Source organism: Lissotriton helveticus, chromosome 1_1, assembly GCF_964261635.1.
Source record: "Lissotriton helveticus chromosome 1_1, aLisHel1.1, whole genome shotgun sequence".
NCBI lineage: Eukaryota > Metazoa > Chordata > Amphibia > Caudata > Salamandridae > Lissotriton > Lissotriton helveticus.
Window position 1 is genome coordinate 152,723,678 of NC_136057.1, and position 27,561 is coordinate 152,751,238.

The following is a 27,561-nucleotide window of genomic DNA, read 5'->3' on the forward strand; positions in this document are numbered from 1 at the left end:
CATTGTCCAGAAATGGATTCCCATCAAAGTCTTGTTAATGATCAATACTATCATTTGGTCATCCAAAGGTAGGGATGGTAAGTCTCTAGATCATTGAGACACAATCCATGCCCTCCATGATAGACAGGGTAACATCCCCCAAATTGCTTGAAGACCATATGCGTGACCATTAAATGGGAAGAGTGCAGTGCAAAAAGCAAAAACGTGAAAGTTAAAAATTGAATAGAGAGAAACAGCGCGGTAAACTTTAATTGCTGTTAATCTCTTTCAGATTAAAATCAAGAAACGCGCAATCGTAGCAGTATAAACAAATAACTGCTTTGGGCCCAAGCCCAATTCTTTTCTAGACTCCCAGGTTTTCTTTGGTTATTCATGTTAGTTATTAGGGGATATAGCCTGGCAGGGTCGTTAAACTTCCCTAAGACCCTTCAATCCTGTTTGATATATGATCATACATGTGTGCCCAGGACTGTATCGACGTTAATAATGCTGTTTGTGTCTCAGGGATTCTCCAGTCTTGGAGGTCTGCATCCATCATACCGATTTTTAGGTCGAGCTGGTGTAACCAGCGCAAAGCCTCTATTGTTAGCGACTTGCTCGGGAAGTGGGACAGGAGGTGGGCACGTGCGCAGAGCTCTCGGCGATTTCAGCATGTGTGCGTGCACGTACAGCCATGCGCCGTGCACATCTCCTGTCCGGCTTCTAAGGCAATTCACACACACACACAGTCACACACACACACACACAAACACACACGCACACACACACACACACACACACACACACACCTACCTACACTTACCTACACCTACCTCTTGTCGCTACACTGGTGTCATCCCTGCATCACCTGGCACACGCGGGGCTTCCTTCACTCATGGGAGCCCCGCACGTGCATCGGCAGCCCTCCTTACATCTGCAGCCACCGTGGGGCTCTCTTTCAGGCATGGGAGCCCCGCGTCACCACTGCTCCTCTCGGCCATGGGCTAGGGCTTCCCGCAGAAGGCAGAAGTCCCCCCCCCACACAACAGGCGTGACGCTGCCGAACGTCCGCTTTTCGGGGCGGCTCTTGTTTTCCAGGGCTTCAATAGATGACGTGGAGACAGATGTGGTAGAAATCGAAGCCAAACTTGATAAGGTGAGCAGGGCATTCTGGGTACTCAACTCATGAGGGCATGATGTCAGTGGTAAACTGGCATAGTGGGAAATGTGCATCGAAATTGATGGTTTGGATTGCATAGAGTAAGTCACGTCATACAAAGCCTGAAACCTACATGCCTTCATATTCACAGTCTGCCCCAAAATCTGCTTCTCTCTTTCCTGTTACTGGTCCAACCTCCTTTGCTACAAAGCAGCTGTCCCATCAGTCGTTTCCAAGGTTGAGACCTACGTCATGGCCTAGAACCTGCATGGTTTGTTGATACACCGAGGACAAACAAACAGGCTCTGATGCACGAGGATGCTGCTGGAGTTATTCATCCTCCCCGTTTGATGTCATATCCAACCGGAACTGGAGCAGACGGCACCACTGGTCCACGGAAGTCTCCTCTGGAACGTGTGCAGTTCTGAAGGACGCTGTGCATTGGAAAGAGAGTGATAAATCGGTGACGTGATGTTTGTAGGCATCGTGAAATGTAAGGTTGGGACCTTCCGTTGTGGCTAGAATGCTTTAGACAGTTCAAGTCAGCAAATCGGACTTGACTATATGTAACTGGGAGGATTTTGATGGGCTATTGCACTCAAAAGGCTGGTGGAGGTAAAGCAGGGTCATGTCTGACATGCAACTGACCCCAGCAGATTGTCACCAGGTCTGTGGTGTCTCTAACAGGTCTGTAACTTTTCAGTTTCTCTTCTCTCAGCCAACCACTGTTTTGAGATGCCCCTCCCCTCCCCCCCATCCACAGTGCGTGACTGTGGTATTGCAGCCTCCTCTTGGTATAAGAAGGTTCTGGTGGCATCCCTCTAATTCTGCATGCACTAAATTTGGCACACCCATGCCTAGACCCATGCTTAGACCCATGCTTAGACCGATGCGTAGACCAATGCATAGATCAATGCCATGCTTCCGGCTGCGGAGTACGGTACTCAGTTCTGAGGATGTTACTTTCGGCTGTCCTGTGCTTTTCGTGGTACCAAATGAATGTGTATTTTATTTTTGTAATGGGCTTCAGAAGCTGACTGTGGCTTGCGCTTGTCTGTCAGGCGCATTTCACTCAATAAGTATTTGATGTAGTGACAATTGACCTTCGTACCTCTATTACTCTGGCTAATGATGTTTTGATTTCTGGGAGGATGCGGGCACAACATTATATGGTTTTGTATGATTTGTATTATTCTCCCAGGAAAGTCTCCAAATGGACTACTGGAGCTGGGGCCAGCTGCAGCAGATGTGGCTGTTATGCTGCCGATGCGCAACATATGTTCTTTTTATGTCCTAAGCTCGCAGATCTACTAAGTTTCATTCAACAGTTTTTGATAGAATTACTTGGCCCCCCAATTTGCATTTCTGCCGAGCTGGTCATGTTAGGCACTGATTCAAATGCTCTAACTATACCGGAGGCACGTGCTGCTTTTCTTTTTATTTGTATGGCGGTTCTGCATGCCTGTATTACTAAGGATTGAGGGGCATATTATCAAGGGGGTTTACCTCCGCTTTTTTGGCTTTAAAAGCCAAGAAAGCGGAGATAAAATTATCTCCCTATTACCAAGCTGTCGCTAACACCAGTTAGCGACAGCTAATAGGAGATAGCGACCATCTTGGGCCCCGCTTTGCATGTCAGTGATATTTATCACTAATGACATGCAAAGTGGGCGTGCCAAGATGTTAGCGACTGGAAACAGTCGCTAACATCGCTATCTCCTATTACCAACTTTTGGAGATATTCGCGCTAAGCGCGAATATCTCCAAAAGCTAACACCTGCCCTGAGCAGTTCTTAGCCATGTTAACCAATGGGAGGTGGATAACATGGCTAAGAGCATTTGCTCGATAATGCATGAATATCGCTGACTTTTCAGCGATATTCATGCATTGCGGCCGTTTATTATCGCATTTGCGATAAACCTTGCTAATAGCAAGGTTTATCTGCGATAAAAATCGCCGATGTGCGGCGATAATTTTTGTCTCTAAACAAGTTAGAGACAAAAATTATCTCTATTGGTTGGTAATATGCCCCTGGATTTCTCCAGATCCCCCGTTATTCTCTTTCTGGAGGGCCCAGTTATTATCTATGTACAACATTGAAGTTGCTATACTCAAAACTAAGAGTATTCGCAAGAATGGTAAAGGGTTAAAAATATGGACCCCTATATCTGAATGGATTTAATTGATTGTAGTAGTGCTCCTATTCAGCCATTTGGTTTTTGTTCTTTTTCTTTTTTTTGGGGGGATATTTTTTGAAATATCAACTGCAATTTCTTTTCCCTTATTGTCTTATATAAAGTGTCTTGTATGTTCTTACAAATTCTGGTGCTTGTTATACCTTTTTGCTTGTTATCCTTCGATGTGCTCATATGATCTAATTGTATTGCTGGTGGTGCAACTGTATTGTTTATTGTCTCTGTATCTTGTCTGTTCCTTGCATAAATAAAAAAAATAAAAAAATATAAATAAGTGTTTGATGTACTAGAAGAGCATGGGGTGAAATTAATTCCATTGCATCACTGAAATAGAAGCGCATGCTTTTCATCTCGACCTAGGCTGCTGCACCACAACCAATGCACAAGTGGTATTTGCATTTTAGTGCTCATCACAAAACGAGGACAAGTCGGGTTCTAAGAGGTCTGCGTTAAATTCACTAAAATTAAGCTAACCAAAAAAAAACGAGAGGATATCCTAGACAGTCGAGCTACGAAAAAGTCTTACACTTTGATCTCCTCTGTGGTTAAAAGGTGACCCTTTCCATCTGTCGTAAGTCGAGGGAATGTTTCTTGCAAAACTGTCCCAAACAGTTTTTGATCTTTGACCCTGCCCGCAGGTAGGTTCCCCCCCCAGCCGCCGCACGGTCCTCCTGTGACGCTGTCCCCGCTGTCGCCTGGTGCCGCTTGAGACCCCTCAGGTGATCGCCGTTTTGTATTGTGCTGCTCCGTTTTCTTTCTTTTTTTTGTTTTCTGTAACTCTTGTTCACCTTGTGCCTTGTGCCCCCTTTGCCTCTGTGACCCCTTGCCTCTGTGACCCTCGTTCCTGGTGCCGCTTGAGACCCCTCAGGTGATCACCACTTTGTATTGTACTCTCCGTTTCTTTTGTTTTTTGTAACTCCTGTTCCCCTTGTGCCTTGTGCCCCCATTGCCTTGTGCTCTCATTGCCTCTGTGACCCCTTGCCTTCTGTGACCCTCGTCCCCCGCTTGTCCCCCGATCCCCTCTGTGCCTTCGCCCCGCCGCTGCGTCCTCGCCCCCCTGCCGTCCCCATTCGCCGCCCCACTCCCGCCTCCCAGCTGCTCCTCCCACCCTCAACCCCTCATATGGAGGCCGCACAGCGGTCGCGCCCAAGGCAAGCCCGTCTGCGCCCGTCCATGCCTGGAACACGCACGGACCACGCCCGGACCACGCCCAGCGCCGGCCCTCTGGCCCCCCACCGGAGCCAGGGCACCCGTCTGAAATAAGACTCCGCCGCCCTCAACGCACTCAACACCGGACGACCACCCGCCTGCTACCGAGCCACCCCGAAACGCACCCATGGACCCTTCACCTGTCAAACCTGCAAATTCACCTGCCTCCGATCCTGCCCCCTGCCAGCCAGACCTAGCAACAACGACAACCACCTCAAGTGCATCCTCCTCAACACCCGCTCCGTCCACAAGCACGCCGTCGAACTCTGGGACCTCCTCGACTCAACAACACCAGACGTCGCCTTCCTCAATGAGACCTGGATGAACTCGGCCTCGGCCCCAGACATCGCCATAGCCATCCCGGACGGCTACAAGATCACCCAGAAGGACCACACAAACCAAACCGGAGGAGGAATCGCTGTCATCTACAAGAACACCATCAATGTCATGACCAATGCCAAAGACACACTCTCTGCCGCTGAACACCTACACTTCCAAATACACACCGACCCCAAGACCACCTTGAGGGGAACGCTCATCTACAGGCCCCCGGGCCCGTGCACAGATTTCAGCGATACCATCGCCGACTTCATCAGCCCATACGCCCTAGCCTCGCCAGAATACATCCTCCTAGGGGACCTGAACTTCCACCTAGAGAAAAACAACGACAACAACACCACCACCACCCTGCTCGACAACCTGGCCAACCTCGGACTCAAGCAACTGGTTGGCACACCCACCCACCTCGCCGGCCACACGCTCGACCCCATCTTCTCCGCCAGCAACCACATCTCCTTCAGCCACTCCACAGAACTACACTGGACCGACCACAGATGTATCCACTTCACCTTCAAAAAGAATACACCCCACTACCGCACACAACAAATCCCCCGCAGATGCTGGAACAAAATCACCACAGACCAGCTCCTCTCATCACTAAGCCAGAACCCGCCAGCCGACACCACTGATCCCAACAATGCAGCCCACAACATCGCACAATGGATCACCAACTGCGCCGACGACCTCGCTCCACGGAAGAACCCCCCAGGCAAGACCAGCAACAGGAAAACATCATGGTTCACAGACACCCTCCAAGAATCAAAGAAATCATGCTGTACCCTCGAAAAAACCTGGCGCGACGATCGGACTTCAGAAAACATGACAGCCCTCAAAAACGCCACCCGCGAACACCACCAGCTGATCCGCACCACCAAAAGGACATCATTCAAAGAGCGACTGGACAAGAGCACCCACAACAGCAAGGAACTCTTCAGCATCGGCTCTCCAACCCCAGCGCCAGCAACAACGACATCACACCGTCACAAGACCTCTGCAACTCCCTCGCCACATTCTTCCACTGTAAGATCGTGGATATACACCACAGCTTCGGACCCCAGATCCCGCCTCCAATCACAGAACCAACGACCCCTACCACCACCACCCTCAATGCATGGACACCCATCAGCACGGAAGACACCACCCCATCATGAACACCATCCACTCCGGATCCCCCTCTGACCCATGCCCTCATCATATCTTCAACAAAGCCGACAGCATCATCGCACCCCACCTCCGGAACGTCATAAACAGCTCCTTCACGTCAGCCACCTTCCCGGAGAGCTGGAAGCACGCAGAGATCAACGCCCTACTGAAAAAACCCATGGCGGATCCCAAAGACCTCGAGAACTTCTGCCCAATCTCTCTCCTTCCCTTCCCGGGCAAAGTCATCGAGAAGACCGTCAATAAACAGCTGGCCGCCTTCCTCGAGATGAACAACTCACTCGACCCGTCCCAGTCCGGATTTCGAGAAAACCACAGCACCGAAACCGCTCTCATCGCAGCCACTGATGACATCAGGACCATGATGGACAACGGAGAAACAACAGCCCTCATTCTCCTAGACCTCTCGGCAGCCTTTGACACCGTCTGCCACCGCACCCTAATAACCCGCCTCTACAACACTGGGATCCAAGGAAAGGCCCTGGACTGGATCACATTGTTCCTCTCCGACAGAACCCAGAGAGTCCGCCTCCCTCCCTTCCACTCCAAGGCCTCCAAGATCATCTGTGGCGTACCCCAGGGCTCCTCACTCAGCCCAACCCTCTTCAATATCTACATGAGCCCTCTCGCCACCATCGCACGCAAACACAACATCAACATCATCTCCTACGCCGAAGACACACAACTGATACTCTCCCTCACCAAGGACCCAGCCACCGCCAAAACCAACCTCCAAGAAGGAATGAAAGATGTCGCAGAATGGATGAAGCTCAGTTGCCTGAAGCTGAACTCAGACAAGACGGAGGTCCTCATCCTCGGACAATCCCTCTCCGCCTCGGACGACTCCTGGTGGCCCACAGCGCTGGGCTCCGCGCCTACTCCCAAGGACCACGCACGTAACCTAGGATTCATCCTGGACTCCTCCCTATCGATGACCAGGCAAGTCAACGCCGTATCCTCATCCTGCTTCAACACCCTGCGCATGCTCCGAAACTCTTCAGGTGGATCCCCACAGAAACCAGAAAGACCGTCACCCAGGCCCTCGTCACCAGCCAACTGGACTACAGAAATGCCCTTTACGCAGGAACCACTGCCAAACTCCAGAAACGACTGCAGCACATACAAAATGTTTCTGCCCAATTCATCCTCGACATCCCCCATCACAGCCACATATCAGCCCACCTAAGAAACCTGCACTGGCTACCCGTCAACAAGAGGATCACGTTCAGGCTGCTCACCCACGTACACAAAGCGCTCCACGACAAAGGACCCGAATACCTCAACGACCACCTCTCATTCTACACCCCCACCTGCCAGCTCCGCTCAGCCAGCCTCGCCCTCGCCACCGTTCCACGGATCCACAGAACCACCGCTGGAGGAAGATCACTCTCCTACCTGGCCGCAAAGACATGGAACTCACTCCCCGCACACCTTAGACTGACCCAGGATCACCTCACTTTCAGGAAGCACCTCAAGAAATGGCTATTCGAGCAATGACAGCACCCTTCCCTTTAGCGCCTTGAGACCCTCACGGGTGAGTAGCGCGCTCTATAAGTGTACTGATTGATTGAAACACACACATAGAATGACCAACCTGCATGTCCTTGTCTGCAGTTTGGAAATGTACGTACATTCCCAGGTCCTTGCTGTTCTAACTACAGAATTGGACCAGTTTGTCTAAGTGAGGTTAATGAGTTTTAATCTGAGTTTTCCCGTTTGTTTACAATTTGTTATCAGTTTTTGGCTATTGAGCAAGTGGCTTCATTCAAGGCAGATTTAACAATTATTAAAAAATAAGCCTTCCAACCCTTTCCATTTTTAGGTCTCGCCTGAGCCAATGCGCTTGCGCATTGCTCCGGCGAGATTATAGTAAGGGGAAAAGAACAGTCTACCAAAACGGCGGATTAGACACAGTTCATGTGATCTGTGCACGTGCACAGCGCCAGCCACGTCACACACCACCATTTGTCTGTGCCTCGCATCAGACTTCAAAGGCTGCCGCTCCCCCCAATCAGACTTCAAAGGCTGCCGCTCCCCCGCCCCCGCATCAGACTTCAAAGGAATGCGCTCCCGCTTCCCCGCGCCCCCGCCACAGCAATGCCGAGAGCTCATTTCGCTTGCTACTCCTTGCCCGCTGGTCTCCGCCTGCTCACCCGTGTGCTTGCATCTTCCTTCCTTGGCCCTGGGTGTTTTCCGTGTTCTCCCATTCAGTGCCTTCTCGACCCCGTACTTGATTGCGGTCCAAGTCCCAGCCCTCGCTGCCGCTATCATTATACACTCTCCCTGTGTTTTCCTGTTTCCCCTTGCTTTTTCCCGGCTCCAATATTCTGTGCTTTGATAAACTGAACGCGCTTTGTAGCACTCAACCCTGCGTGTTCTTAGCTTAAGTCTCTGTGCTGCTGCACCACATCACTCGGGGGCACCACTACATCACTCAGGGGAATCACCACATCACTCAGGGGCACCACTCACGGGCACCACCTCATAACTCAGGGACACCACCACATCACTCAGGAACACCACCACATCACTCAGGGGCGCCACCACATCACTCAGGGACAACACCACATCACTCACGGACACGACCACATCACTCACGGACACCACCACATCACTCAGGGACCCCACCACATCACTCAGGGACCCCACCACATCACTCAGGGACACCACCACATCACTCAGGGACACCACCACATCACTCAGGGACACCACAACATAACTCAGGGACACCACCACATCACTCAGGGGCACCACCACATCACTCAGGGACACCACCACATCACTCAGGGGCACCACTCACGGGCACCACCACATCACTCAGGGGCACCACTCACGTGCACCACAACATCACTACATCACTCAGGGACACCACCACATCACTCTGGGACACCACCACATCACTCGGGGACACCACCACATCACTCGGGGACACCACCACATCACTCTGGGACACCACCACATCACTCTGGGACACCACCACATCCCTCTGGGACACCACCACATCCCTCTGGGACACCACCACATCACTCTGGGACACCACCACATCACTCTGGGACACCACCACATCACTCTGGGACACCACCACATCACTCTGGGACACCACCACATCACTCTGGGACACCACCACATCACTCTGGGACACCACCACATCACTCTGGGACACCACCACATCACTCTGGGACACCACCACATCACTCAGGGGCACCACCACATCACTCAGGAACACCATCACATCACTCAGGGACACCACTACATCCCTCTGGGACACCACCACATCCCTCTGGGACACCACCACATCACTCTGGGACACCACCACATCACTCTGGGACACCACCACATCACTCTGGGACACCACCACATCACTCTGGGACACCACCACATCACTCTGGGACACCACCACATCACTCTGGGACACCACCACATCACTCAGGGGCACCACCACATCACTCAGGAACACCATCACATCACTCAGGGACACCACTACATCACTCTGGGACACCACCACATCACTCTGGGACACCACCACATCACTCAGGGACACCACCACATCACTCTGTGACACCACCACATCCCTCTGGGACACCACCACATCCCTCTGGGACACCACCACATCACTCTGGGACACCACCACATCACTCTGGGACACCACCACATCATTTTAATACACCACCACATCACTCAGCCCAACCACATCATCACTCAGCACTACAAAAGCACTGTCCTTGCTTGCTACCAATAAGCATTGCCATAGCCAATAGGACTTCTTTTTGCAGGTGCTATGGGCTCACTTTTTTCTCTGGCATCAAATCTTTGGGGGGGACCCATTGGTACACCTTTTAGAAGTTTACAAGTGCAAGTGCAAGTGTCTTTCAATCATGACTTTTGGTGCCGAGATTTAGGATCATCGCAAGCACAGCTCCTTAAAGATAGAGGAGAATAGCGCCTTGCGGTACCCTGGGTCTCCCTCAGAGCTACTCCAGTGTTATGCTTCAAGGGGAACTGGGCCTAGGTTGGAGGATTCAACCAAACATGCCCCATTATGGCTTTCTGTATGACAGAGCGAGTTCACTAGATTAAATAAGGGTATCATTATGGGCTGTCCTTCATGTGATCATGGCCATCTTATCCCTCGGATCCAGTATCTGAAGTCCCCCCTCATTAGTCGTGGCAGACCCGCCCCTTTTTTTTTAACCCTGAGATTCAAACAGCTAACGATAAGATGTGGTGCGTCCCAAACATTTTAACATCTAGACGAGTTGTTCGGGAGGAGATTGAACTAACTAAACCTTCAGTGAATGATTATTTGTTAATACAGACCACCTCAGGTTGCGAGCCATAGCTGGAATTTGTTCCCCATAATTGTGGGCGTTCCTTCTTACCAAGGTTTAGACTTGGGGTCATCAGATCTCAACTGGGGTTTCCTTTGGGTCAATTTGATCAGTCATGAATTTGTCTGTGCCCGTGTGATGAGAATTCACTGCAGACCTTACATAATTTTACGTTTTTTTGTAAATGTTATATTTGCATTCCCAGTGAATGATTCATTGTTGATACAGACCACCCCAGGTTTTGAGTCACTTTCTTCCCTGTGCAAAAAAAACATAACTTTTTTGTGTGGTTCCTCAGATCCTTTGTCAGAGGAGACACTGGAAGACTGTAAAAAAATGGAATGGTGCTCGGTGCGGTCCAGAGGCGGACAGACACACACATGATTGCCTTTGGCACACCAGTGGTACGCCCGCTGCGCCTGGCTGCACAGCCCCCGCCATTATGTAGTGCTGCGGCGGGACTGGACAGCTGGGAGATGGGAAACGCGGGAAAGGACACTGGAGGGGGCGGGGATGCTGGGTGAGCGAGGGTTGGAAATATATTTTTAATAAATTCTTCCATCAAGGCCAGGTCTCACGTCTTCTGTGCTCCTGCTCTCCTAGGTCTGCTTCCAGGAACAGAAAGCAGGGGCACAGCCTCAAATGATGAGAAGACTCCTGATAGATTCTAAAACACATACAATATTTTCAGAAGAGAATATGCACAGTGCTGTCCCTTCACCTCCTACCTCAGACTCAAAGCTTTTCAAATCCACAAGTAAACTTTTGAAAACTGGACTATTTAGACTTGCCATCAGCTAATACTAATCTCACTCAGGGGCTGTGAATGATGAACGTTGGATACAGGTGAGGCCCATCTGATCAGACTGCCTTGGGCCAGAGGTGTAGAAAGTGAGGGCAGTGGGGCTGGTCGGCCCCGGGCGGCATGAGTTTTGGGGGCGGCTGAGCCCCCCACTCTTACCTGCGGGTGTCGGAGGCAGCAAATGCAGGGACCTTCGGCACCCCCACGCTCTCACCTGCAGCCGTTGTGGGTAGCAAACACCCCGACCACCACGGGTGTCAAAAGGTCTAACTATGCCACTGCCTAGAGCCGATCATACTCTTTTCTAAGCAGATGTATAACCATGTCAATCTCTCTGAAGCATCCCACTGGCTACACAAGGCGCCTTACTAAATACATGGCCAATACTGAGACTAACTTAAAAACCTTGCTTGACTCTAGGGGCCTTATTTACTCTATTTTGATGCACGGCAGCGCAGCAAGCCTTCCTGCTGTGCGTTAAAATAAACGGGCAGGAATGTGGCGTATCCACAAGATACGGTGTATTCCTGTCCTTTTCCCCTGCACCAGCGCACAAACAGCAGCAGTGCACCAATGCAGACATTTTTGTGCCATGGTGCAAGGGTGCATGTGTTGCAGGAGTGATTGTTGTGCACGAAAACAATCATTAATGGCGCTTTGCTCCTTCTATGTGTGTTGCAGACTGCCCAGGTTTACGACACTTTATAAACCTAGAAATGTGTCCGGTTCCATGGATGTTGCGTGGGAATACCCACATCAACATCTATAGAACGCCCCTTTCACTCAGAGTATCGTGCCACTGCACCTTTTTTCTTTATTGTTTTGCTGTCGCTGCACACACTCGCACAAAGGCATTTTTCTCCCGCTCACCATTACCGATGCTGTATAGGCATTCTGTCACATCTAAAACAGCTTGTGGCAGTCTTGCAGTGACTTTTGTTTTCTGTTTGACATGTTTCATTCTGTGCAAGCTTCCTTTGCTGTGCCTGCTGCCAGCCACCACTTACTTTGTAAAAACAAAATAATAATAATAACTGCAGGGGCTGGCGTGCTCTGGCGCATACAAACGAATACTCACTTACATAAACATTTGCACAGTGGTGCACACAAGCAGACAGACCCAGAAACATGCTAAGCACTCATACATACAGAGGAGGTGCAAGATGCTGAGGATGTCCTCAACACACTCCCTGCCCTGCAGCTCAAGGACCCACAATTCCCAGCATGCATCTGCAGCAAACAGCGTGACAGCGCCAGGTTCACGTGTTTTATCCAATCAGAAGCTAGGATAGCGCTCAAGGGTGTCCCTTTTCCTTCATCCTTCCTTGTGACTGGCCCTAGGGGCCCATGACTGACAAGCCAACCCTACACGTCATCAGCTGACATGCTGCATTGGAAAGGCTAGTGCATTTTTTGGGGGAGGGGGCATAGCATTTGTTATTTTCTGCCCAGCTCACTCATTTCGTGAAAGCTTAAATACAGCGGGCTTATTTATGGGCCCTTGCATCATTTTTGCGCCGCTGGTGCGTCACTTTTTGTGACACAACAGCGGTGTAAAAAAATGCAACACGTTGCGCCCTATTTACAAAGTGACGCATCAAGGCAGATGCGTCACTTTGTAAACCCCTGCGCTACATTATACCTGTGCCACGTAGAGATGTGTCACTTTCCCTCAGCCACCATGCAAAACCCTTACGCCACCATGGATGCACCGTATTTACAATACGGCGCACCATGGCGCAAGGATTGACAGATGCGTCAGAAATTCTAAATCTGAAGCAGCGTCAACAGCTAACGCCATTGAAAGGGTGGCGTTAGAATGGTGCAACAAGGGGAAAAACCTTTATTTCTCCTCGTTTTTTGCTCTTTCCATGTGTGCTACAGAAGGAGCAAATCACAATTAAAGATTGTTTATGTGCAGGAAGGTGTCCCTCCCTGCACATTAGCAATCATCTCTGCAACGCAGGCATCCTTGCACCATGGTGAAAGGGTGCTTGGGCTGGCACTAGGCAGTTTTTTTGGCGCAAAGGAGAAAACAAGGGTGCACCATTTTTTGTAAACACGGTGCCATTCTCACTCCCAACACAACAGATGGTTAGGGCGCCCCAAATCTCTAGAAACAATCATGAGGTGAAGTATTTAGAACCCCCAGTTCTGACAGAGGTACGCTGCGCTGCGGCCTCATCAATGTCAGATCTCTTGCTAAACACAAATATGAAATAGCAGACATTATATCCCTATATGAATTTGATGTTCTGTTCCTCACAGAAACATGGGCTGATGTAACTTCAGACCCGGACTTTGTGATAGCAGCCCCTCAGGGATTTCTGTCATCAGGGTAGATAGACCCATCAAGAGAAGAGGTGGGGTGGCTGTATTATACCGTGAGCAGTTTGAAGCAACTTTCTCCCCAGCTCCCACCCCCTACTGTGAAGCACTTTACTTTGCACTAGAATTAAATGCAAAAAAACCCACCAGCGGCATACTTCTCTATCATCCTCCAGGCGCTAGAAGTACTTTCACTAATAACTTAGATGCTCTCATGGGGCCCGATTCACAGAATGAACTTAAGACTCAATCCTAAACTTAGTACTATTTTGGTATTCACAGAAGGCACTTACTACTTTTGGCATTCACAGAATGAACTTACTTCTTTTGGTATTCACAGAAGTTAGGATTTTGTCTTAAGTTTGTCTTAAGACAGACTTAGGACAAAATCCTAACTTCTGTGAATACCAAAAGTAGTAAGTTCATTCTGTGAATGCCAAAAGTAGTAAGTGCCTTCTGTGAATACAAAAATAGTAGTAAGTTTAGGATTGAGTCTTAAGTTCATTCTGTGAATCGGGCCCATGGAGCCTATTTTCTCCACTAACGAGTTTACTATCCTGGGTGATTTTAATGTATACCTAGAGGATAGGGAGATTAAGATACAAACTCTCCCCTAGAGACTCTAGGGACATTACGCTTATCTCAGATGGTGCACAAGCCTACACATGAGGCAGGACACACACTTGACAGCATTTTTACATCTGTATCGGGCCTGACAGATCTTTACCCTCTTACGTGGTCAGATCACTCTTTAATCATGTTCGATTATACGATCACAAAAGTCCAGAAGGGAGAGGTAGCCAATACCCATTTATTAACTTATAATGCCTGGAGCAAGGTTGATAAAGCCATACTTCAATCCCAATTGGACAGGACACAACCACTTTTAAATGTACTCCCAGACCTAGCAGTCAGCAGATACACAGAATGGCTAAATGAGACCATTAAGGCCATGGGACCCACTGGTATAATTTTTGGCAATCGTAACTTACCATCGTCCCCCTGGTTTACGGAGGCTCTGCGACAGGAAAAACAAAAATGCAGCAGACTCGAAAAAAAGCTGGAGAGCAAAATATGACATAGCAGAAAAAAGCAACTATAAATCTGCATTGATTCAATGCAAAACCCTGCTGATTTCAGAAAAAAGTGCCTTTTTTTACCAGGCAGATTGAGAGAGTCAAGAACTCGTCCAAAGACCTGTTTGGCATTTGCTTTCTTTAAGCGTGGTAGAGAAGCTTTCTTCCTTGCCTAAAAAAAAATGCACCAAGAACAACCAAAGCTTTTGTGATGTCATTGCAGAGGCCTTTGGAAATAAAGTTAAAGACATCTATGACGTCTTTGAAGCCATCCCCACTCGCTTACCTACTGAAATACCCCCACGTTCAGATCTCAAAGGAAAGATTTTTCACAGCTTCTCACAAGTTACTCCTGAACTAGTGGAAAAACACATCAGAGAAATTAAGTCTGGATCCCCATTATTCCCTAGTCCGCCTGCATTTCTGAAAGATATAGCGAAGGACGTGAGCCCTTTGCTCACAGAAATTTTTAATAACATGTTCACATCTGGTATCTTTCCGGCTCCATGGAAGGATGCATCAATAATCCCATTGATAAAAAAACTAATCTGAACGTATCTTACCCAATTAACTATCGCCCGAGAGTCAGGTTGCCTATCCCAGCCAAGATAGTGGAGAAAATCATGAACAATTAACTAATTTTATACAAAAAAACTATTTACTCAATCCCTCCTAATTCGGCTTTCGACCTGAACACAGTACAGAAACAGCATAAATTTAAGCCATCAAGGAGATTAGGACTGTGGTGGACAGAGGGTCCTCCTCGATCTGTCGGCGGCTTTTGACATTGTGGATCATAACCTACTGCAATTTCGTCTGGAAACTTTAGGGGTTCAAGGTATGGCACCGGCCCTGCTATCCTCTTTTCTGAAGGAAAGAAGACAAACAGTGACACTGGACCAGTTTAAATCTAATCCTTACGTCCTTCCTTGTGGAGTCCCACAGGGCTCATCACTTAGGCCATCCCTTTTTAACATTTATGTATCAGAACTTGTCCCTTTGATCCAAGACTTCCGCTTTAGTCTCACTTCATACGCTGATGACACCCATATGGTGGTGGCATCGTAACAAGATCAAGCCTCCCCAACATTGCAGTTTCAAAACCGTAAGATGGAAATAAAGAGATGGATGGGAAAGCACTGTCTTAAATGTCACTCTGAGAAAACCGAAGTGGTGATCTTTGAGAATCTGCAACCCAGGTGGGATGACCTTCGGTGGCCGGCGGAAATGGGAGAACTGCCAAAACTAGTTCAAAAGGCAAAAAACCTAGGGGTGCTGAGTGATAACAAATTTACCTTATCTCAGCAGACCAATGCTGTTGTGTCTGCCTCCCATTTTTTGATTGAGAAACGTAAGAATATTCTACCTTATATCCCCGTCGACTTAAGAAGGACAGTAGTGACTGCACTTACGCAGTCAAAGTTAGACTACTGCAATGAACTCTACCTGAATATGCAGAAATAATACCAAAAATATTTTCAGATGGTACAAACCGGAGCAGCAAGATTACTACTGAATATCTCTAAATACAAGTCAGTAGCTAAGTAAATTCGAAGGCTCCACCGGCTTCTGGTGGCTCTTCGTATCAAGTTCAAATTGCTATGCTTACATACAAGGCCCTGAACAACACTGGACCAATGTTTCTTAAAAATCTCTTCACTTGGTACCATCCTGCCAGACAGTTACGTTCTACTGGCGCCAGACTTGTGAAGGTTCCGAGGATCCGGATCTCAAGCTGGGGAGGCCGAAGCATTTCGTATGGTACAGCGAAATTATGGAACATGCTTCCAATTGATATCAGAAGTGCAAGCTCACTTACCTCTTTTAGAAAGGGGTTCAAAGCATGGTTATTTCAGAATTAGATGCTCTTTCCTGGGCTTACTACAGTCTTAGCACCAAGACACCTCCGGGTATTCGTGCGCTCAATACATTTTATTAACATAACATAACATCCCTACGTTTTTGAAATGGCGCAGTGCAGCTAAATAGCTTGCAGCGCCACGCTGATTAATTTCTTTATAGATATGCCAGAAAATCCCTTCAGATGTTCCCATTTGTAGAAATCCCACAAAATAAGCGGCATACTTACAAGTTTGTCGAAAACAGCACAAAAATGGAGAGAAATTCAAAAATGAAAATCAATTTAATAACATACAAACAATATTTAAAGTAAAAGGAACATGTTTGTTGCATTAGCCAGTCTTATCATTACAGCATTACATCAGAAATAGATTACAATAATGTCAGGCTCAAAAACATTAGTCCAGAGTAGCTTTAAAAATATTTTCAAAAAAATAAATGACTCAAGTTTGCACTGTGTTTCACTAACACCGTTAACTTATAACGTTCAGGAAGTGCAATCAGTATATCCCGAAACAGCTCATGAGCCTGGGCATCTTGTAATCCTGTGTGCCAATGCTACACACACTGGAAACTGAGAAAAAACTGGATAACAAAAAGTGTCAGTATGTTTTCTATGTCTTTTGTAGACATAGTGTCCTTCATACAACAATTCAAACCCAAAGGACACATATTTAAAAACATGGCAGGACGCAGGGTTGCGGAGACAGAACTTTTAAAGAAATAGTAAAACTTAAAAAGGTCTTTGGTCGAAATAATATCAAGCTTTCATTTAAAAACAAGTAACTAATGTATACAAAAAAACTGCAACGCATCTGAGCAAAGAACTGCGCGTTCAGCAAAATGGAATCTGAACTTACAATTCGAAACCTATCATTACAAGTGAACTGATAATTCTACTAGTTATACTTTAGGGGACACTGTGCTTAAGTGGCAATGAAGAACTAGTTTATGTGGCAAGTTTGACTAAATTGTGCAGAAAAAGGGAGAATTATGCGGCACATTCGGTAGAAGTATTTTATCGCTATTGTGTCACTTTAACACACATTGATACAAAAGGGTCACAGCCTGGCTGCAGAGGGTAACAGTCAGCTGTTTTCATACTGTTCTCAGTAAATATGAAATGCCTCCTGGCAGGTACGAGTTCTATAGACATTAAGCCATTGGGGGGAATATTTATCAGTATGTGACGCAGCGCAGTGAGACACCTTGCAACGCTGCGCTGCGTGACAGGGAAAGGGCAGGAATGTGCTATATTTAATGAAATACAGTGAATTCCTGCCTTTTCCAACGTTGTCGCACAATGCGCTGCGTAACATCAACGTACGCACTCTTGCACCATGGTGCAAGAGTGCCTATGTTGTTAGCAAGATTGTTTTCATGGCAAAAGTGGCTCATTCCTGCATAAAATAAATCCAGTGAGGCATTCTCCCCTTGAGCACACAGAGAAAGAAAAAAAACGAGGAGAAATAAATATATTTCTCTTCGCTACGCCTCACCAGGGGAGACGTAGCAGTTTGGGCGCATTTCCAGTTCTACCATATCTGGTAAATCTGGGAATGCGTCAACATCCATGGCTTTTGCATGGGAACACCCACGCACCTCCCACGGAACGCCTCCCTGGGGCAGAGTAACGCAATACAGCGATTTGCGCTGCGTCACTCCGGATTTATCAAGCCACTCGGGGTCTTGTGTGGCTTTACAAATCGCATCTTAAGGGTTGTGTCACTTTTACACCGTTGCATGGTGCTAAAGCGATGCAACCCTATGATAAATACGGCCTGGGTGTTTTGCTCACTGTCAGCTCCTACAGCACAACATTCCATACGTAAGGGTTTAAACTGAAAGAGCCTAACCCATAAGCAATGCTTGGATCTGTAATCAAATATAGAGAAATCTGATGATGTGGGCTTCAATCACAAAGATGCAAATCTGCACCCTCAGATCTGTAGATTTATGACTTTCTGAAGAGCTAAAACCTTTCTAGAAGTAGGCCTGGAAAGCTGCACTAATCGCAGGTTTTCAGGCATATTTCTAGGAACCTTTTGTGAATACCTTTTTTTTTGCTATGCAGAGACTTTGCCACATGTGTAATCATATTTGCTATTCATTGAGGCCAGGGGGATCTCTGTAATTAAGAAAATAAATCTTCTAAATATCTTTGTAAAAGTTTTAATTCAAAATGACCCATGCGTTTTCAAGGTTGGAATTGCTTCCAGATTTGGAGAAGATTGTCATTGAACTCTATAATACATTTTGCCGCCATCATTCCTTTCAATAAAGGATGCACCATGCTTTTGCGGTCCTGTTATTAATATTTAGAAAATAAAAATAAATATAATCTGACCCTTCTTTCAGTAAGTCATAGTCGTGCCTGACTCTTCTAATATGGCGGTTGCGAGGACGAGACTCTTTTAGTTGCCTGACTCTACCATGGCCGTTGCGAGGACTAGACTCTTTTAATTGCCTGACTCTCACATGGCCGTTGGGAGGACTACACTCTTTTAATATAATTCCCCAGTGACATGACAAAATACAATATGCTAATAGTGCTGTAATTACACTCCGCTCTTCGCCAAGCACTAAAGTGATGAAAGAGAAAATGACATTCCTTTGGAATTCCTGACAGCCCGTCTACTTTTATGTACCGATATATTAAGCATCAATAGCAATGAAAGCTATGCTTAAAGAAAACAAATGTGAATGAAACAGAAACTAATTACAACAAGGTCAGCCATTTTCAGCTTCCTAAAGGGAAGTAATAACGAAAATGGAAAAACCTAAACAAATCAAATATTCTCTTTTTCTTTTTATGTCACAAGCAAATGGGAGCTAACATTGGTAAAACACTAGTTGAACACCAGAAGCTACGATGGAAGCCTACACATACTCGGTGCAAAGGAAGCGATGACCTATCACCTCTGCACAGGAGGCAATTGTGGCATAATAGCCCAGAAGGCCCCAGAATCAATTGCTTCTCTGTTGATGGCCCTCACACGAGTCAGCTATCTTCAAAAACTTTTCTCACATGGTGAGCAGCATGCTGTCGTCCAGTTCCTAGTGTCCATCTCACCCCTCCAGCCTCACCCCATCTGAGCTGGCGTCTTGTTTGACGTCCCTACAAGTTTCCAGTGCTCGGTACAAAGCGGCTTTTATCGCCCTGTTTTCTAGTGGGTCACGCAACTGGTTGACTGCTCAGGGTGGACCGGCTTGCATCTTGAATACTATAGACCTAGCCTTGCTGACCACACCCAAGTTGCTGCTGACTATCACCACTTTTTACCTGCACTTTGGGGGGAGGTGGAAGAGGATGGGGTCTTTGTACAACTCACACTGCGGTCCGTGCTGCTGCCAGGCTCTGACCACATAATAACCAGATGTATAGAGGCAAATGATACGTCAGCTGCTCTAGACTTCCAGCCTCTGAACCTAGGGTGCATTGCAGTTCAACATGTAATATAAAAGGGTGAGATATGAATACTACCTATCGCCTCATACTCAACCCGTAGCCGACATGTTTCATTGCCTTAGGTATAATATCAGGCAATTTCTTCAGGGCCAACGTATATTTACGATGTCACTGCCAGCGGTACTGTGCTTCTAAATGCTGGAAATCAAAAACATAAGACACACATATGTATATATGTGGGCATCTGCCTGTAGCAATACTGCATATTTAATATCCACTTTGCACCCTGTTATGGATTAAAAATGCTTTTTACCTAGTTAAGACATTTGCTTTCATACCGTTACCGCTCTGGCTCTGTGCAAAGTGAACTGCAATGCAACAAAAAGATATCAATAAAGTACGAGTAATATCTTGCTGCGCAGTTTAGTGTGTGTTATATGTTGAACGCTGTTAGTCTTGTGTCACATATATGTTGTTTGTACACTGCACCATTCACTGTTATTTTTCTTACTTTGGGTCTTGGACACGTTTTCGTTAAGCTATTTGACACCGATGATGAGAACAGGGCCGACCTGGTGAGTACCAACCAGGGGCCCCATTGGTGGTGCGCCCGTGAGGTGTCATCTAGCTATTCACACCTTTTCCTAAATGTTGTCCCTTTGAGTGAATGTCTGTATTGTGTTGGATGGTTTTCTGTTTATCAGAGATGGGCTCAATTTTTAACGTTGGCAACAGCCTGAAACGGTGGTATAATCTCTATGAATAGAGATATAACTAGAGTGCTCTCTGGACGATCTAGAACTGTTTACAGCCTGACTTATTTCTGCGTTGCCTTGAGGACTGGGTCATTTTTTGATTAGTGTGTGCAAACAGTGGACATTCAATAATAGGAAAAAGAGATCAGAGTAGAGTCAACTTCAGTATTATGGTGTCTTTAACTGATTCTCTTGCTTTGGCAACTTTGGGATGATCAGTACATCCCACAGGGTCAATGGTATATCCCACAGGGTCAATGGTATATCCCACAAGACCATCAGTATGTCCCATAGGATCATCAGTATGTTCCACAGAAGCATCAGAATGTCCCACAGTATCATTGTATGTCCCACAGGATCCTCTGTATGTCCCACAAGACCATTGGTATGTCCACAGGATCATCAGCATGTCCCACAGTATTATTGTATGTCCCAGAGGATCACCTGTATATTCCACAGGATCATCAGGACGTCCCACCGGATCATCCGTATGTCCCACAAGACCATCTGTTTGTCCCACAGGATCATCCGTATGTCCCACAGGATCATCCGTATGTCCCACAGGGTCATCCGTATGTCCCACAGGATCATCGGTATGTCCCACAGGATCATCCGTATGTCTCACAGGATCATCAGTATGTCTCACAGGATCATCAGTATGTCCCACAGGATCATCAGTATGTCCCACAGGACCATTGGTATGTCCTTCAGGAGCATCAGCATGTCCCATTAGATCATCGGTATGTCCCACAGGATCATCAGTATGTCCCACAGGATTATTGGTGTCTCTCACTGGTTCATCGGTATGTCTCACAGGATCATTGGTTTGTCCTATAGGGCCATTGGTATGTCCTACATGACCATAGGTATGACCTACAGGATCATTGGTATGTCTCACAGGATCATCGAAATGTTTCACAGGATCATTGGTGTGTGCCTTAGGATCATCTGTATGTCCCACAGGATCATCAATCAGTCCCATCAGATCAGCAGTGTGTCCCACAGTATCATTCACATGTCCCATGATATCAACAGTATGCACCACAGGATCATTGGTATGTCTCACCTTTGGGGCCCATGGTTCTGTGGTTTGAGATGTGTGGAGTTCTACAACTTGTGCCATCCTGGAGAGGATGAAAAGAGGTTTTGTTCAAGGCGTTGGTCTTGAAGTATCAATGTTTTATTTGTTCGCAGTAATTCAAGATGGCAGGAAGTTCATGTTGGGAATGGGTTCTCTGTTTATCTTGTGCCCCAGTGCCTGTTACAGTGCGGTGACATGTACACTGACGCTGCCCTCTGGGCCTTCGTCCTCCCAGACGGCAGAGCCGGACAAGTTGGGTAGCAGGGTCTCTAAGGTGTCCACTGCTTGGATGTTGGTCGATCTTCTCTCAGAAGGCAGGTCAGAGGCATCCATCTCTTTCTTCGTCGTTGGCTGAGCTGCTCCCATGCTTGAGTAATCATCATCATCATCATCATCATCGCCATCCGTCTCATCATCTAACTCGCTGGTGCGATCCTGATGGTAATCGTTCTCCTCGTTGCTTTCCATGTCTCCATCCTGTGGGGGTCCTGTCGGCTCCTGCTCCATGCCATCCTCAGGCTGGCTGAGCTGGACAGATGAGCCCCCCATCACTCGGTTCCGAATGACCCGCCACCTGTCAGCTGCAGCTCCGGCAAGCGATGCAATGGGTCCTCGGTCATCTTCTTCATCGCTGCCACCACGGCACAGTCGCCGGGGGTGATACTTGTTGTCAGTGTCAAGGTTCAGCCTGTGCCAACTGAAGACGAGGACAATAAGCAGCAACAGCAAGACGAATAGCAAGATCAGTACGGTGGTCAGTTCGGACGCGGTCTCAGTATTCGACCCAGAGACGGAAGGAATTATGAAGAATGGCCACCATAGCTGCCGGAGATTGGTTCGCGCCATGGAGAGGCTTGCAGCGTCTCTGTGAGAAAGAGAAGAGAGATATCAGTCAGACACAGCCGGCATTGTGAGTAACACATCTCACAGCTGTCGTACTCAGTACAGCATTCATGCATTAGGTATCACAGGATAACTAATAAGGTAAATCTTTGTTACAGTATGTTAATATTTTGAGCACAGCTTACACCACTAGTGTAACATCAGAATTTTTACATAACGCTAACAGACAAGGGGAGCCAGTTGAGTGTTCTTCTGGTGTTTGACGCAAGATCAACTTTTCAAAGCCCATTTATTACACTATCAACTGAATTTAGTGTGCAGAGGATCCAGTCGCTCAAAGAGGAGTTAATACCGATACCAATTTGTCAGTTGGCAAGTGCACCCTCACGGTGGTCCTTTCACCAAGTGGATTTATATGGATCATTCACTCCAGGTAGTGGGGATTGGATAACTGCCCTGATGCCAGCTTCATCCCCATCTTATATGTAGCGGGAGGAATCCAACTCAGCCCCTAAATTGTTTACCTGGATCCTAAGACAGATGTGGTATTGCAATGGAAGGTCCTCATCCGGGCCAAGATTGACTGTGGGAATTCTATTTTGGAAATTACATCCTTTTCTGCCTCTTTCTCAACAAATACCTTGTTCATGCTTCTCTCGCATGGACATCCTCCAAACCACTTTTTGGTGACAGTGATTTTCAAATTGACCAATTTTGTTCACTTCCATAGCTCCTGATCTATGGCAGGACATTGTTTTGCACTTGACACATGAGGGTGATCCATACAGCACACATGTCTAACAAATTGTTTATTTGGTGATGTGACTTTACCTCGCTGTAATGTTAAGTTTTGATGCTGTTGTGTTTGGGAATCTGATGCACTGGCCATATTTATGATAGACAAGAGAGCTTCGATTTGGTTAGCACCGTCTTATGATTTCTCTATGCTTCGGGCAATATGTACTGCTTAGTCTAAGGTGTAGTTTTTACAGGTAAGCAAATGTTATTGAACCTCTGTGGAGTTGCATGTGGCTAACAATTGATCAATCAGGTATAAGTTATGATGTAAGATCTTTGAATTCACAATAAGATGCTGTGAGAAACAGGATTTTTGGTTTAGGGGTATATACCCTTCTCAAGCAACAACCACATTCCCTGTCTGGGTGAACCACAAAAGTCACTAAATTAAACTGTGCTTAAGCCTCTGGTAGCTTGGCACAGAAGCAGTCAATGTGTAAAGTATGCACCACACAAGCAATAATAACTACAATGCATAACACTAGAAAAATTCCATAGTAGAGTAACATTTCCTAAATTATTTGACACCAAAACAACACAGATCCAATAAGTAGAACTGGAGATATGCCTTTTCAAAGATGTAGGTAACTATAGCACCTAAAAGCACTACTCTGAGTCATCTGGTTGTGCTACACCAGATGAAAGTCACACGTTCAGGCTGATTGCAATGGAGTACTGGCCGGGTACAATGACCAGGTTAGTCCGGCTAAAACAGTTACCTTCTCAAATACCGACACAAAGTCCAGTTCATGGTGGAGGAGAATGTGAAGAACAGAGAAAGTGCTGCGGATAGTAGTTTTCAGAATTGTGACTTAAAATCTGACTTTACAATTAAATAGGTTTTTAAATTACAATTCTTTAGACACCAAACATTAGATTTTGTACCTGTTCCCAGGCAAAAGTTATCACTTATTAAATGTAATAAAGTAACCCAACGTTATCTTATGGGACAGGTAGGCCTTATAGCAGTGAAAAATGAATTGTTTTCCACAATTCCCCCCACATAAACTTTACTTGTTAATTTGACTTTGTTGTTACCCTAGAAAATTGCAATGACCCTGATACAAAAGCCGGTATCTGCCTGGGTGGAGAGTTTAATGCTAAGTTCTCCAGTAAAGAAACCGTGGCTCTAAGGTGAAGGAGTAGAGAAAAAATCTGCCACAGGGGCGTGGAGCTAAAGGAATATTTGCGGAACCATGCCCTGAATAATGTCATGGATATTGCTGCAACTAATGATAACAACCCACCCGACCCAACCAAGGGGTAGTGTAACCACCAATGATTATTTATTTATTCCTCCTGCCCTTGAAGACTTCTCAGCAAAAGCCGTGGTTGTCCCTACACACCACGGCAACCACAACCCAATCCAAGTAGTGCTTAAATTGACTCCGAGGCCAACGTACCAAATAAAATTCAGTGCTAGGGATTTGGTACCCTCAACAGACAAATTAAAATTAGTGTGGCAAGGGTTAATAGTGCTGATCTGTTCCATATGGTGGTTAGAGACAGTTTGGAACTTTTTGACTCCTGCCAGTGCGGACGGGAACCTAACCCAGAGGTTATTAGCACATTTGCTAAACTTTGTGAGGCTATAACATCTGCGCTATCAAAACCTGCTGTCGCTATGCAGCATGGACCCAGATGGTTCAATAGTGAGTGCCAACGCTGCTAGCCTAAAGAATGGGAAACTTTTTGGGCTGCCGTTAAAGATTTGAGGGCAGTGGGACAACTATTAACTCCGATCTGCTGTAATATAACCAGCCAGGCCTGGTAAGCTAATTTTCGAAGATTTATTCAGCACCCACACATGAAGAAGATCTAGGTTACTGGGATGGGTGGAAAAATCTGGGCTTTTGTGCTACAGTTGTCAAGGCCCAATCTTGGTGGTGGCACGTGCCTCACAAATGGGTACATCCAAGAGCCATTACAAGGTAAGTCTAGGTAGGCACAATCCTCCGCCCACTACCTATGAAGAAGATCTGTTTGGGCTTCAACCCCCCATAGGGGTATTAATACACCTATCCAAAGTCGAGGAAGCCATAAATCAGAGGCTGGGCAATAAAGCCCCTGGCTCAATGGGTTACCTATTGTTACCTATTGTCCTCATCAACCCACAAACCCGATTTTGGGCTCCACTCTTGCTGAACGTTAACCCATGCCCCACTACCTAGTACCTGGTCAATTAGCATCATCCTCTCAATTTTTTTAAAGGGCGACCGCTCCCAACCTAGTTGTTACAGATCTATTTCCCTGATTGAAAACACTCTGAATATCTTAGAGAGGGATTTATATAATAAGATCAAAACTTGGTCCAAAGATAACTTTATTTTACAACATGTCAATTAGTTTTTAGGAGCAAAGTAGGCACCATCGAGCAATGTTTAAACCTCAATCCAATAATTGGGAAATACACAATTGCACAGAGGTCACCTATTTATTTAGCTTTTATGGATTTGACTTCAGCTTTCGATTAGGTAAACCGGTCACAACTATGGTAAATCCTATTAGATTATGGGCTAGACGAGGCTTTAGTACATTTTCTAACATATTTGCACAAGGACTTAAAGCTCGAGTTAGGATCAATATAGGGGGTGAGGTCTCTAGTGACGTCACGGTTAGTAGAGGAGACAGGCAGGGATGTGTTCTGGCCCCCTTACTCTTTATTATATATATTAACAACTTACATAAAACACTGATTAAACTAAACAATGATGTCCCCAGAGTTAACAGCAATATACTATCCGCCCTATTATACGTCGATGATGCAATTTTAATGGGGCGCACACCTAGCGCTCTACGCCTTTTAGTACGAGGTTTTGTCGATGTTATGGCTACTTTAGATCACTGCACTAATTAAAAAAAATGTTCTTATAATGGCACTTTCCCCTACTTGGCTTTGGTCTGACCACATGGCATACTACAGGAATAAGTTCTCCAAAGCCGTTAACGTGGTCCTTAGCCTATCACAACCTAGGATGAAGGAGGCTGTTTTAGGTATTTACATTTTTTTAAACTTCAGTGCATTTCCACTGTAACCTATCGCACGGAGGTTTGGGGCTCTTCAAGGAGCTGTAGCATCCAGCGTGAAGAAAACAGATTCTGTCGGAAACTTTTAGGTGCCCCCATCTCCATGTCCCAATACACTTGCCATAGTGAATTGTACTTACATTATATTGAAGCTTACATACAGGCACGCCCTGCCCTATTCTGGCTAGCCATTTGGAAAAATCCAGCGGCAACCCTCACATGAGATATCATAGGAGATTGCCTTAAATGCGAAAAGGGAATGGACATCCTGTGGCTAGCAGAGGTAAGTTCAAATCTAAGCAGGGTTAATTATGAACACATTTTTGCAAGCCCAAATGGTAGAGATACCTTTAGCAAAAAAGGAGTTTGAATGGCACAGTCCACACATTATAGCAAGGCAAGACTAGATAGGGGGCCTAAGAAACCAACCGTAGCTGCTTTTATGTCATTTGAGAGTACCTTTCACCAGTTGGCCAGTTACCTCACAAAACCCATAGATCGTTGGGTGAGGGGACTCCTTTTTCGCTTAAGAGCGGGCACTGTGAAATTCTTACTTTGTTTTTCCCTTGGTTTTCACGCTAATCTTGATCAGCGCAGTGAGAATCTGGAACTCACTTCCGCCTCAGCTCTGGACCACCACCTCCTCCCAGGCCTTCAAAACTGACCTCAAAGTTCTCCTCCTTCAAAGACACTTCCACATGTAATCCATGCCCTCTCTATTATCTGAAGGAAGCCCTTCCATTATAGAAAAATCTACTTTACATGACTATGCAAGTGTCTTCCCAGTGTGTTCTTGTGGTTTGAGAGTCTGCCATTTATTGCAGTATTATCTTTCTACCTGTGTTTGGTACTCGTGTGTAACATGCACCCGTCACTTTCTTTCTTTTGTTTTCGATACCTGCACAAGTGCCACCAGTGCCTACGTAACGTTTGTTCTTGTGCTTGAGTGTCCTCCATATATTGCAGTATTATACCTCTATGTTTACTTTGTACGCTTTTGTTACCTGCACACGTCACTTTTTCTTCCTGTAATGCACCATTTGCTATCTCTTGTATTTTGTTGGCTCACGATTGTCACTTTTGTAATGCACCGTTTGCTACCTCTTGTATTTTGTTGGCTCATGATTGTCATTTTTGCTTCATTTAATGTAACGTTTGCTTTTGTATTTTGCTCACTTGTAATGTTCTCATGTATCAGTTCTGTTCCTATT

At 46.4% G+C, this 27,561-nt stretch overlaps 1 protein-coding gene across 4 annotated transcripts in view; it reads right to left on the reverse strand.

The window, feature by feature from the left end:
* Positions 1–16,701: 16,701 nt before the first annotated feature.
* The window catches only part of LOC144775537 (uncharacterized), a 116,352-nt gene continuing 105,492 nt past the window's right edge, over positions 16,702–27,561 (reverse strand). For 3 of the 4 annotated variants that reach the window (XM_078659237.1, XM_078659243.1, XM_078659247.1), the window contains exon 2: positions 21,863–22,547. In XM_078659237.1, coding sequence (XP_078515363.1) covers positions 21,863–22,547 — 685 coding nt within the window. Of the gene's footprint in view, positions 19,922–20,687; positions 22,548–27,561 lie in introns of those variants that run through there. The other variant, XR_013600561.1, reaches the window with a different exon arrangement.